The sequence below is a fragment of the Ptychodera flava genome, chromosome 2, assembly GCF_041260155.1.
Source record: "Ptychodera flava strain L36383 chromosome 2, AS_Pfla_20210202, whole genome shotgun sequence".
Classification (NCBI taxonomy): Eukaryota; Metazoa; Hemichordata; class Enteropneusta; family Ptychoderidae; genus Ptychodera; species Ptychodera flava.
Genome location: NC_091929.1, coordinates 14,631,581 through 14,645,317, shown reverse-complemented (window position 1 = coordinate 14,645,317; position 13,737 = coordinate 14,631,581). Strand labels below are relative to the sequence as shown.

At 38.0% G+C, this 13,737-nt stretch overlaps 1 protein-coding gene and 1 long non-coding RNA gene across 2 annotated transcripts; both read right to left on the bottom strand.

Moving 5' to 3' along the window:
• Window positions 1-3,014: 3,014 nt before the first annotated feature.
• LOC139115466 (uncharacterized) lies at window positions 3,015-9,492 on the bottom strand. The gene is made up of 7 exons (XM_070677583.1): window positions 9,376-9,492; window positions 8,449-8,633; window positions 7,999-8,145; window positions 6,791-6,896; window positions 5,786-5,847; window positions 4,606-4,714; window positions 3,015-3,379 (listed from the first exon to the last, which is right to left on the bottom strand). Exons 1-7 carry the CDS (start codon window positions 9,442-9,444, stop codon window positions 3,119-3,121), a joined length of 939 nt encoding a protein of 312 aa, XP_070533684.1. The 5' UTR covers window positions 9,445-9,492; the 3' UTR covers window positions 3,015-3,118.
• Window positions 9,493-10,388: 896 nt separating this feature from the next.
• LOC139115481 (uncharacterized) lies at window positions 10,389-13,615 on the bottom strand. The gene is made up of 4 exons (XR_011548134.1): window positions 12,966-13,615; window positions 12,512-12,618; window positions 10,749-10,852; window positions 10,389-10,424 (listed from the first exon to the last, which is right to left on the bottom strand). It is a non-coding gene; the product is annotated as an uncharacterized lncRNA (long non-coding RNA).
• Between the last annotated feature and the right edge of the window lie 122 nt (window positions 13,616-13,737).

Below are 13,737 nucleotides of genomic sequence, written 5' to 3'. Positions count from 1 at the left end.
GGGGCAGCCAAAGAGCCAATTTTGAGAAATTGTACCAAGAGGTGTTTACATATCAATATTCTATTATAACGGATTTCGAACAACTTAGATTAAGTTGGGAAAATAATAGGTATTTGAAACTTCACCAAAAAACTCCCTCGCGCATAATGCACCCCATCGCCACTTCTGACCTCTAAATTTTTCCTATCTCCATTTCCCTCTTCTCCAGGACCTGTATCCTATTCCCAATTTCAAAACTTCCCACTCCATTACGCCCATAAAAAGCCCCAGCTGCCACTCTTTAGAATACGTCCACTCTCCCCATCGGCAAACTCCAAAAAATCAACGGAATCGTACTCTTTGCCGGCGTCCACCCATCGCCGGACTTTTTTAAGTTTCCTGCTGAGAAAGAGAATATCATTTCCCTTAGGAAAAAAATGCCTGCCCGCCCGTTCCCCATCCATTTCTACTTCAAATAATTTTGTACCCTCTCGCCGAGAAATCGCTCACGAGCAGCCTTTGCTTGAGAAGAACAAATTGTTTGTCAGTTTCAGATGTAAATACCTTTGCAGAAAGAATGTTAATTCGTTCAAACTGAGCGTGCCTCTGTGAGAACTAGGACTAATGTAATCTTGATGCCATGTGTATATAACTTTCCTGGACAGAGAGCTCGGCCAATCAGCCGTAGCTTTGACTGTAAATGTTATCACCATGCAAATACGGGGAAGACACGTTAAAGGCGTACCCGGTCAAATGATTTTTCTGAAACGTGTTGGTCATGTAACATTAGACGGGAAGAGTAAACCTAAATGACGTGACAATGACGTAATTGCGTATGGTATCAATTACAAGATTTACTCCCGTCTAGAAGATATTTACCTTCTTACAAATTAACTATATTGACACCACGATTCCATCCCAAATTTAGATTGTCTTCTTACCTTCGTGACAACGAGATTGTTAATCTGCGTTACAAGAATGTAGCGAAATCCCAGTATCGCAAGTCCCCAGCACGCCTTGATACGTTGGATGCGCCTCGGTGACAGATATTCGGACTTTCAAACTTTACATAATTCTTTCTGATCTACCACTTGTGAGGGTTCATTTTAAAGCTCTTTGTGTAAGAAAACTTTTCACCGGCTTCCTTTTACGAAAATCTACAATTTCATTTTTCTCCATGGAGTTAACACGGGGATGGCGGTCATTTTGAATTTCAAATATCGCAAAATGTTGGGTAATTTGCTTCTCTAGTACCAAAATTTGCACGGTGGACCCCGATTTTTATTTTCCATTTTGAAAGAGAATGGTTGAAATATTCCTTTAGGAAATTTTGAGCAAAAGTTTAGGTCTTTCATATTCCAGGATTATTCATTCATTCATTCATTCATTCATTCATTCATTCATTCATTCATTCATTCATTCATTCATTCATTCATTCATTCATCCATTCGCTCATCCATCCATCCATTCATCCATCCATCCACCAATCCATCCATCTATCCATTCGTTCATTCATCCATCCATCCATCCATCCATCCATCCATTCATACATACATAAATACATCCATCTAATCAATCATCATTCATCCATCCATCTACCCATCCATCCATCCATCCATACATATATCCATCTAATCAATCACCATCCAATTCCTCAACTACTCGCTCGCTCATTCTTCCATTCATTCATTCATTCATTCATTCATTCATTCATTCATTCATTCATTCACCATTGTCGCTCATTACGTCATTCAAAAATATATTCTACCAGTCATTTGAAGGTAGATCCTTGATAACGGGTAATATACAACGAGAGTGTCGTCCAAAAAGGGCGACCTGCCTGGTTTTTTTCGGAACTATGAAAAACCTTGCTTGCAGAGCATGACGTATCCACTGACCTTTTTATCTTCTGTCTGTCTCTCTGACATCGGTAGATAACACTTTTGACCTAAATTACCGACGGCTGTGGAACTACTTCACTACACAGCAAAAAAAATTTCGCCCCTGTGCCAGGCCCTGCACAGGCCCTGACACAACCCTGTGGCACAGGACTGTGTCAGCAAAGACGTCCCATTGCTGTGTCAGGGGCTGATGTACAGGTCTGTATACAGTGCTGTGTGCACAGTGCTGTGGCAGGGTCTGAAATTTCTGCCTGTCACAGTATCTGATAAACAGGACTGTATACAGTGCTGTGTGCACAGTGGTGTAACAGGACCTGAAATTTCTGCCTGTCACAGTACCTGTACCCACAGGACTGTATACAGTGCTGTGTGCACAGTGGTGTAACAGGACCTGAAATTTCTGCCTGTCACAGCACCTGTACCCACAGGATGTATACAGTGCTGTGTGCACAGTAGTGTAACAGGACCTGAAATTTTTGCCTGTCACAGTACCTGTACCCACAGGACTGTATACAGTGCTGTGTGCACAGCTCTGTGGCAGGGTCTGAAATTTCTGCCTGTCACAGCACCTGTACCCACAGGACTGTATACAGTGCTGTGTGCACAGTAGTGTAACAGGACCTGAAATTTTTGCCTGTCACAGTACCTGTACCCACAGGACTGTATACAGTGCTGAGTATACAGTAGTGTAACAGGGCCTTAAATTTCTGCCTGTCACAGCACCTGTACCCACAGGACTGTATACAGTGCTGTGTACACAGCTCTGTGGCAGGGTCTGAAAGTTTTGCCCATCACAGCATCTGTATCCACAGGACTGTATACGGTGTTGTTTGCACAGTGGTATAACAGAGTCTGAATATGCTGTGGTTATTATGACTTGAGTTGTACACAGAATGCTTAATGTTCTTATTGTTTTTGAACAGGAATTAACATGTTTTCACTAAAGATGTCAAAAAAGCCTGAATACTTTTAATCAGCCAAAAACCAAACGACACAGATATATTCCCAGTAGAAATTTTATTCAGACAGAAATACACTTACAAGTATTTACATGAAACTGGTGCTATGTTTACTTGTATAAACTTTGTGGAATTGCATCTAATTGTCAGTCTTTTTAAACTGGTCATTCTAACCTCATCAAATACAACTTTCATCAACAGTCCAAAAGAGTCTGTATCAGTTATCTTCTGCAATATGCAGTCAAGGCATTCCAACGTGTCACTACAATATGAAATTATTCAAGCGATAGTACGGATAACTTGTGTCATGTTGGAAACAAACTGTCCGTTTTCCCTGATTTGTCTGCAAATTGTCTTTTCACAGCAGTGGTGAAATGTAGCACCCTCCACAAATGTGGATGCTGCTACCAGTTTGGAACCACACAATCTAAATATAGAGCAACCAAATTTGTCATATTTGTGTATTGGGTGAAAGGTTTTCAAGAGACACCAGCTGTCATCTTCTATCTTGAAGACTTTTAGAAGTATTCCATACAGATCCTGAAATGAAAGTACACAAAATTCCTGTTACATCAGTATGATAATCAAGTGGCCTTAACCCTTCCACCCCCAGTTCCCTGTATAGAGGTCCCACTTTATCATAGAAAACAATGGATTTGGGACAAACCATGGTGGTGAAAGGGTTAAATGGCAGTATATGTAACTTTTGGTGTGTTTATAGTAGTTTTATTTTTGTATCAAGTGGTGTTCTTATTCTGTTGCCCAAAGCCAGTCAAAATATTCATCTTATAAACACAGCCTGTATAATGTATAATGTAGTTGGGTGTTAATTCAGGCAACGCATAGTGCTCAATATGTTTCTGTAGGGCAGAGATATATTTGGGTGTGGAACCTGTGGTGCTACCTATGCAGTCTGTTTCGTGCACTGGTAAAATCATCAGGAGATCTTATGATTTCCCAGTGCATGCAACAAACTATAGGGGTAACCACCACAAGTTTCACAACCAAATATATGAACAATACCATTTCACAGTAATATACTCAGACATGTTACTTATCATGTGATAAATACAATTATATATAACTCCGCATTGAAAATGTTTGCTCTGTAGCACCCAAGAAAATCCTACTTTTGGGGATGAAATGTTGTGCAGACACAATAAAGCATTTAAATGATCAGATTGCTACAAGTGTAATATTCTCTCACCAAATACATCATTATTAGAGGGTTGAACTTTACTCCGGTGTGCTTTACATACGTACAGCAACCACTCAACATAAGGTATCATGGCTGCTATGGAATGGGGTTATGGTTTCTACTGCAAAGCAGATATAGGTCAATATTTTGAGCTTTTAATTTTAAGCTTAAAACATTAGAAGAAAGAAAATATTGATGTTTGGGCTGGTACCCTGTTAGCCAGGCTTGGAGTTTCCTGTTGCATGCTCTATTATCAGAAGCAAGCATGAAGAACTCTGCCTGGAGAAAGACTATGCCATGCCCTATAATGCACATAGGGATAGTAATGGCAACAAGTATGATGGTTTCAAAAAAATATTTGCCTTTGAAGGCCTATTGCATGACCTATTATTATCCATGTACTCTACTGAGCTGCCCCTCTAAATATTTGCAGCTGGTGATAGCACTATTTACCATTTGTGTTTCACTGATTTTTTTATCTCCAAGTTGGTGATTAATTATTTTCTCTTGTTTGGAGAGACTATTTCTTGGATATATTTTTACATACACATAACTTGCAATGACTCACCTTTCCATCCTTGTCTGCAAATTGGGCATACTCTCCACAATGGATTACACCACCTCCATCAGATTCACTAATGCCTCCATAAAAAGTGGCCTGTTTTTCTCCAAAGTCTCTGTGAAAATAGGAAGAAGTTTAAAATTTCAGAAATTATCACACGCAAAGTTTGTTGGAAATTAACATGTAAACTACAAAACAGCCTGTCAGGCACACTGTCTTTCAGATTTCATGAATAATTCTGCACATTGAATCCACTTGATTTTATTATTTACACCACACACAAGGGCTTCTAAGTTCTAATTACATAGATGCATTTTATTGCAGTTGTCTCATCACAAATACAAAGAATAAACATTGCATTACACCAATAGTAGAAAGCACTACTCTGGGGCCCTGTGTAACATGTAAAACCTTCTCAGTAGAAAATAATCCATGGCCTTACTCTTTAACACACATAAATTTGCTTATACTGCTCAGCAATATTGAGGATTATATTACCATGACCTGCCCGTTGCATTTTGATTGGTCGAGCTGAACCACGTGACTGACCACAAATACACAGTAATGGTTCGTTTACATGCACGTGAATATGAATAATAAGATTAACAACTCAAAGTATCGTAACTTTACGGCTCAAACATAAATCATAATCAATCACAAAATAAAATGGAGCACTTGTAGGTCAAGTTGAGATACCTTTTTCTGAAAATATTTCTGGATTTGCCAATTTTTTACAGCGCGCGTGACAGTGCGTCGCGTATTGCTCAGTTTCTCGGGCCCAGCTGTCGTTTGCTCCTGAAATTTTCGGAAATTTTGACGGTTTTCTTGGGTTCGCTGATAATATAATGGAAATAACAGACTCCGCTCTGACCATTAACGTTTATTTGTGGGCGCGGGTTCGAGGAAAGCCAAATTAGCGGGCTCGGCAAGCCTCGCCCGTTAATTTTTGGCTTTCCTCTCGCCCTTGCCCACAAATAAACGTTAATGGTCAGCGCGTCGCCCGTTATTTCTATAATCAATTATCACTTTATATTCATCAACTCTTACCAAACAAAATTTTATATCCAAACATAACATTCACTTGTTGAGAATTTACCTATGATTTATCTGTGGTAAGTGCCAGTGAACATTATGGAAACTGCACTACACAGCAAACTTACTGTATTTTATTGATATTATAACTAACCTGCACACATCAAGCTCTTCTGCTGTAGATAGGTCATCTTTTAGAGTAGCCTGCTTCCTTAGCTGTATAAAGATCAAATTTGAAGATGAAGCAAACCACAAACAGAAATGCTTCAATCTCAATGTATATTTGTCATTGTTTCAACCCCAAACAATATAACCATATAAAAATATACCTATATCATACAGTGGACAGCTAGTGGCAAATGTGGTATGTCTTTACAGAATGTTTGTCCTGTAAAGTAATTGATCTTAACAAAATTTACAAGAATTACAATCATACGTATGTGTTTTCACATGTAAGTAAATCTATTATTATGCGCAGCATACCACAAAACAAAAAATGAACATAATGAAAGATGAAAACTACAGACAATATACAAGCAGTATACAACAACAGTTCCCTATATACAACGCTTTTCAGAATTAGAGCGCGAAGCCACTGCAGTGAACTGCAATAAAACTGCTTACACTAATTAGTTTCAGCTGTAGCCGTGGCCACTTTGGTGTTGAACAAGGCTACTTGATAAAGACCAAAAAGTCTGCTTGTACAAAGGCAAAACTAGCTCTGTCTGAGGCTCGAGTTGTAAATGAGAGTTTACGATTGGCACCCTGTGTTCAAGATTAAGATACAATGTAACATTACCATGCACTGGTCCATGTACAAATCTTTTTTATTTCAACTTCCCCAGACAGACTGTCTGCATGGGACTTACAATGTTGTCGACTTTGCCAGCTGCCTACAGCTGAAACTAATTAGTGTGAGCAGTTTTATTGCAGTTCACTGCAGTAGCTTCGCGCTCTAATTCTGAAAAACGTTGTAATAGCTAACTACAGTATTGACAGTTCAAATTGGCGCATAAAGCATTGTTTCAGGTTTGCCTTGACCTGAAATCACAACTTGGCATATACCTGTTTAGGCAATCCACTTCTTTATGAAAATATATTCAGATAATCTCGTGAACTAACAAATATAAACCATGTGAAACTTTCTCTGAACACTTACTAAACGTAATTCTCCTTTTTGTGGCTTGATCTGGTTGTTTCTAGAGTACAAATACTGCTGAACTTCAGGATCTGAATTTAATTCTTTCAGCCTTGGGCCACATGACCTGTCAAAATGAATGAATACAATTAGTAAAGTACATGAAAGTGTTTGCTGTTGACGGATGGGGGGACACACACACATCACCAACTTCAGCTTATACAGTAACTATAAAAGTTCATATTGGTATACCAAATGTGAGCTAAAACATGTCTGTCAGCATATTTCTACGTTATAATCAACAAGAAAATAGCAATCAGAATAAAATGCAAAGGACCTGGAATAATATTTCTCACACTCATTGGTGATATTTTGTTTCACACCAGCTACAGGCAAGTGGGATACAAAATATCCCAATGAATACTATCCAAGGTCCTTGTTTGACATTCTTTTTCTCACATGACCACAAAATGTGTAAAATCTGTATGACTGTCGTGTGGTCACATTGTAGGTTTTGTCTGTTTACAACACATCGCGCTATTGGATGACTTTTTGCGCACTTCTGTAAATAAAAATTTATATCCAACTAAATCAGCCCTTGTGTTTCATGTCTGTGAGAGTGCAAGGTTGAATCAATCTCACACTGTCTATCTCAAAATCCCAGTGGCCAAGAATGTGAGAAAAATTCAATCTCTCTTTAAACAAAGGGATCTGAGGAAAGACACAATCCTATACCTACACAATGAAGTCTGTTCAGATATATCGCTGAAGAACCAGTGGAGTGAAAAGCTCACACACTAACTCACTTTTGAGTAGTTATGGTTGAGAATCAATCAAAGTTTTGGGTTTCTGCTGATTAAATGGTCACTTTGCATCAATTTCTTGGGTAGGGACAGCACCACCAACCCACGCTCAAGGAAAGTAGCACAGTGATCAATACCTACTCCTCTTGGTGATACTCAGTGCATATTTAATATTATTCTAAAACCTTACCAACAAATTGCATGTTCCCCCAAATTGTACCCTTTTCAAAGTATGGCCAACAAAATGATATTATGTGATATGAGAACTTAAGTCTGTGATCAATTTGTTTTGATCCCATGAGCTTCTATAGACCATAGTAGTCTATAGTAGCTAATGAGAGAACAAGAAAATTAATCATCGCAAAATAGTCACCTTTGTGGATATCGCAAAAATTTCCCATTTTACAGTATATAAACAATACTCACATGTAACTTCTTTCATGTACGAAGCCACCACTGAAAACAAATCTCAGATACGCAACTCTTGCAAAATGATGGGCAAGGTCTTGTGATGGTGAGTGCCTGTTTGTGTATTGATATGCCAAACGCACATGGCCCATATAGCTTTCACACCTGTTAGAGGAAGATGGAAATGCAGAATAATGTTATAGAGAACTAAATTTCTTGTCTGGTTGTCTATCAATGAGAAAACTCACCGTGTGTGTTGATCAACCAATTTTGTAACTACCTGTGAATCAGTAAGATGGGTGTCAGAGAAACTGTCCGGAAAGTCCATGTTTACAAACTTGCTACTCAAAATTGCTTCTACAGGTAAAAACTGTGTGGATGAGTATATTACAAGCTTCTGAAGTTTTTGAACTTTGTATTAACTAGACTCATTATTATTTCTAAACTGATGTGCAATTACTGTTTTACCGTTCTGTACTGTAGCAAGTTGTTGGACCAAAATCAACTAAATCTTCTGGTAGGTGTTGTAACATATGGACTTTTGATTTATTAAGGAGAGTTGGCATCACTTCCTTTGCCTTCAACAGAAAACTCTTCACCAAAGTTTTGACCTTGGCAATATATTCAGCATTGATGTTGGATGAGTACAGCTCCTTGAATATAGCTAATGCAATTTACAAAAAAAAAAGAATACATATTTCATGAGATTTAGTACTTTAAAGAATGGCAAAACTCTACAACGTGTTGAGCGGTCTCAGTCAGAAAAATGTAACAACTTAGCCGGCTATTGAACCACTCTTTTTTTGGAGTGGAGATTTAGCCGAGTGGTTCTGTCTGTGGCCTCTCAGCTAGGCGACTGATGCCGTATGTTGTGGGTTCGAATCCGATTGAAAACTATCCTAATTTTCTACCCTGGGTAGGTAACACTGCTGGTGGACAGAATTGTCCCCGAGGTTATCGTTCGCCCAGTTAAAGCGATGAAATTCGTTTCTTCGCTTCGATAAAGTGTGTATGTGCGATGTATGATAGTGAGCATGCGTGCGTGAGTGCTTCACGAACTCTACAACGTGTTGAGCGGTCTCAGTCAGAAAAATGTAACAACTTAGCCAGCTATTGAACCACTCTTTTTTGGGAGTGGAGATTTAGCCGAGTGGTTCTGTCTGTGGCCTCTCAGCTAGGCGACTGATGCCGTATGTTGTGGGTTCGAATCCGATTGAAAACTATCCGAATTATATTGTATGTTATTGTTTGGATTAAAGTTGCCCCAAAATGGATGCGTCACAAATCTTGCACAATGCAATCAGATCACTTTTTCTATGCCCCTCAGTCTATATCTCAAAATGGCTAAAAATATTCTGATAAAATTATATGTATATGCAACAATGTAAACCTCACTTTGCATAATAACAGCCACAGCTGTCTCTCTTGAGGCTGGATATGTTCATTCAATACAAATACTGCCATCTGAGCCCATATTTTAAAGTCTCTTCCCAAAAATGAGTTGCAGTTGAAGAAATATTTCCCAAAGAATTGCCTGGCTTCCAGTTCATTGCCTGTAAAAGCAAACAGAAAAAATGCTGTCAATGGATCAGATTTGATATATACTTACATTGTACTCTCACACTAAAAATCTTTTGTGGACAGTCTGGATTCTTTCCTGCTACAAAATTATTCAGTGCTTTAAGGTAGTACCCACCTCAAAATTAAATGTTTTCTTCATTTTCAAATTTATGGTGCTGATGAAATATGACCCACAGGTGTTATTTATGTAATAAAAATATGAGGTCATCCATCTAATTTTGGGGATACAGTGCCCTCTATGGGCCATTATTCGCGGCTGGGACATATTTCATAATACCCTTTGGCTTAGTCATGTTATAAACTTACTTACATGCAACCACATACCTTCTAGTGTTTCTCAAAAGTCTATGGTAGAACTACAATTACATACTAAAGCAACCAGAACAGTACATACAGTTCAGACTTTTTTGATATTCAGCACTTCCATTTTTTCCATTTTTGAGTGTGTGTGCAATGTCACCTTCCATCTGCTGTTTATGGTACACCTAAATGCCACACAATAAGGTGGCACAGAATGACTCATATTTTTAAGTGGCAATGTACAGAAATACATACAGATATCCAACTGTGAACCAAGACATCCATCCAGATATACAGGCAGACAAACTTATTGATGATAGATGCTGACTGACCTGATACCGTAGGCTTTCATTGATGTATATAAAAGCAGAGAGGAAAAAAAAACTCTGTGCATGGTAGTGAAATAATTTAGTTTCAAGACTGGTCTACCAACACTGAATCAACTTGCCTTGATTTTTAGGAGTATACTTTTCTTTGCTTCTGGTGACATATTGGAGAAAGTTCTCCTTGTTAAATCTTTCACTGGCCCCAACAACAAGCAATGCAGCCTTTCATATGGCGTCCTATAAAGAAATGTCATAATATACATGTCAGACTTATAGATGCAACAAATATACCTTACAATGCATGCTTTAAAATCTTTGTCCATGCATTGACACATTTTGCCTGTTGGTATACAAGTGTCATACAAGTCTATTCATACATTGGTATACCAAATGTGAGCTAAAAATTGCATGACTATATATCTCAAAGTTCTGTAAATCACAAGTACCAGATCCAGTAGTTGCCAAATTTGCCAATTAAATTACACAGATGATCATTAGCTATCTGACTTTAATTGTAAACGACAGTACATTGTTACTTGAAATTCATTTGAAAGGAGGTACCTGCAGTTCTCAAATATCTTATGCTCAATGATTGGGTTATTCTTTTCAGACACCCCAGATTTCTTCCTACACTCTTGTTTTTCTCTGAAATGACACATAAAGATCTTTTCGCACTGAAATATTAAACATATATTAATATGTAATGGCAGCAAGTCAGTCTGATGGAACAAAACCTTCTGACAAGAACAAACAAAAGTGAATACATGTGTTCCACCCAATTCCAGGTGCTTTACATGTTGTTTCCCTTGAGTACTAGCACATGTTGTCTATGTACCATGGTACCACTTCACCTAAGTAGAGAAATCCCCAATGCGAGATTTAATTGCTACCTCAGGTTCTATTTTGAACTTCTCCCGCCCGTAGTGGGGCTGTACAAAATGCATCACATGTTTGAATGTACATAGATTCAGCGATTTAATTGGATGCTATTTTTGTCTACACAACTCCAGCCAGACTACGTAGCTTTCCATCCAAACTCTACTCATGCGCACTGGAAAGTTACGTGGTTGGCAAGCAGCTATTTGTACATCCCTGCTACAGGGGTGTGAGAAATACAGCTGTAACTGTGTGTGTCAGTGAAATGTGAGTGACAACGTTGTCGTTCACACACCTTAAGCAGCCATATTTTTTCAACAGTGTAGCATACATGTAGCAGTGCACAGCTGTGAGGTACATGGCTGTGAAATACACCCTGCTATTATGCTGACACCCTTGTAGCAGTGACAATTTTGCTAGGTTGGTACAAGGTGTGTTGTTCCATCGGGCTGATACAGCTATATGCCCACAACCGCACAATACAGTACATTATATACCCACAAGTCTGTATGATGTGTACACTCGAAGGTTCATGTAATCATAACTTTTCCAGTTCTGCATATTGAGAGTGACATTTGTCATTACAATGACCATTTGATAATATCTAATAAAAGTACGGTCCGATTTTTTAGTAGAAATTTCAACATCACCATTAAACGGCCACAAAATTGATGGTTTACAGGGACTACAAATAACACACTTTTGGGAAGTTTGTAATGACCAACTGAGGTGGTCACTTTCAGTGCAAAAGTTAACATTAATTTCTTTTGCAGATCTATTTGAAAGAAATCAAAATCCTTTTGTTTGACAAAACAGGTGCCAAAAGACTCCTTACTTTCCATAGAAATTATTGTGTATCATTGGCTCTAAAATTGTTTGACAATTTCACAAAATTGATATCCCCTCTCTCAATCAAGCATTATTTTTCAAATCATTCAAACTGGACATTGAGCACAGCCATTTCCTCAAAAGTACGGTTTCCAAATTTTTTTACTTGTCTAGAAGTTTCTCTGCACATAGGAGACTTTTCAGACATCAGTGAGGAACCTCCGAGGATACACATCATAATGAATCATGGGATATTCCATGCAGAGTGAACCGTGTAAACAGCCCAGTGTGACTGTTACAGAGGTGTGAGAGTTATCCTGTGTGTTCCAAGTGCAACTGAGAGCAGTTTGTTTTTACAGCTGCTATAATCTCTGGCACCATCTTCAAAAATGACTCTGCCAGCACTGATAGTCAACTTTTCACAAAAGGATACACAGCAAATTAAACAGCAATGTATGTCATTTTTCATTACTAATACACTGGTTTTGATAAAATTTCACTTTAGACAAAACAGTCTTCACCTATCGTTTTGTTTTAACATACCATCTTTTTGTTTCACATGTGTATCATATAACTTGCTAATTCGAACAATTCTGACATGGTTAATTAAAATAACTTACTTTTCTGTTTGTACAAGTCTGATTTTCTTGATGGCATTCATTGTATATGCTGTAGATCTTCTTTTACCAATCTGAAGAGGATTTTCTTTCACCTGTCTTCGAGTTGTCTGATGAAGAAAATAATCAAGGAATACACATGTAAATTTAGGGAAATGAAACCATACACATACATGGATACATTTTACATTAAATAAGTTTTTCTTGCAAAGCTCCAATCTAGCAATCAATATAAAATACTTTAGAAATATTATTGCATTAAGTTGACTTTTGCTGGAAGAACTCAAGACGTCCTATTGTCTAACAACTCAAACTTCACAAGTCAAATTGAACAGGAGGAAAAATCCACGTTGGTTGATTTTAATCAAAATTTTATAAACACTGAAGTAATCTGCTACATTTTTAGCCACTTACAGTTTGTACAAAACTGCAATTTGTGAACAATGTGAAAACATACCAAACTTCACAAAGTCTGCCAGTAGTGTACACAGATTATCAAGCCAGTGTCACATACACACTTGAGCAACTGCTCACAGGTTATACATCAGGGCTCAATTTATTAGAATGGGTTCTTCAGTAGTTCATCCAGGATGCTATATGGTGGTAACTGTGTCCCCTCATCCACATTTCTCTGGTGTTTTGAAATCTGTAACTTCTACTTTTAGGAAATACATACTTCTTTTTTTAGACATCATAAAATTATACAGAGCCACTGTTGCTAAAGGTGTTACATTGTAGAACAAAATTGAAATTTTTCCAGGCTGTAGGATATTCATTGATGGCAAAATCTTCAAATGCAAACGTGTATCTCAAAAACAACTTTCCCCTTTTCACTGATGACCAACATGAAAGTAGTCAAATTTACAGTTAGATTTTAGCCTTACTGTCAATAGGCACCAGTGCATGGTGGAAGGATTTACTGCATGACAAATCATTGTTTGAGCATTTGACAGGCATGATATGGTTTGCCAAATTGACTCATGAATCTCATAAATAAGCAACTGACATGAAAAATTAGACTTCTCCAGCCAAAATCTTACAATACATTATTTCTGTATACCTAGCTAAATAGAATCTATGAATCCCGATTAAAAGACCATGAATACATGTACTTACATCACAGAATCTGCAGTATTGGAGGCTGCTGCATCCCAAATGACTGCATAATTCAGAGGCTCGGACATTGTCAGCGAGAGTGCACAAAACCGAAGCTACAACCATAACTTCTT

Excerpts from the sequence above, each read along its gene's own strand:
- LOC139115466 (XM_070677583.1), bottom strand. The coding sequence starts at position 9,444 with ATGGCAGTATTTGTATTGAATGAACATATCCAGCCTCAAGAGAGACAG. Across the intron at positions 8,634-9,375 it reads TGTGGCTGTTATTATGCAAA|GAGCTGTACTCATCCAACAT; the intron begins GTGAGGTTTACA and ends GCTATATTCAAG. Across the intron at positions 6,897-7,998 it reads GTACATGAAAGAAGTTACAT|GTCATGTGGCCCAAGGCTGA; the intron begins GTGAGTATTGTT and ends TCATTTTGACAG.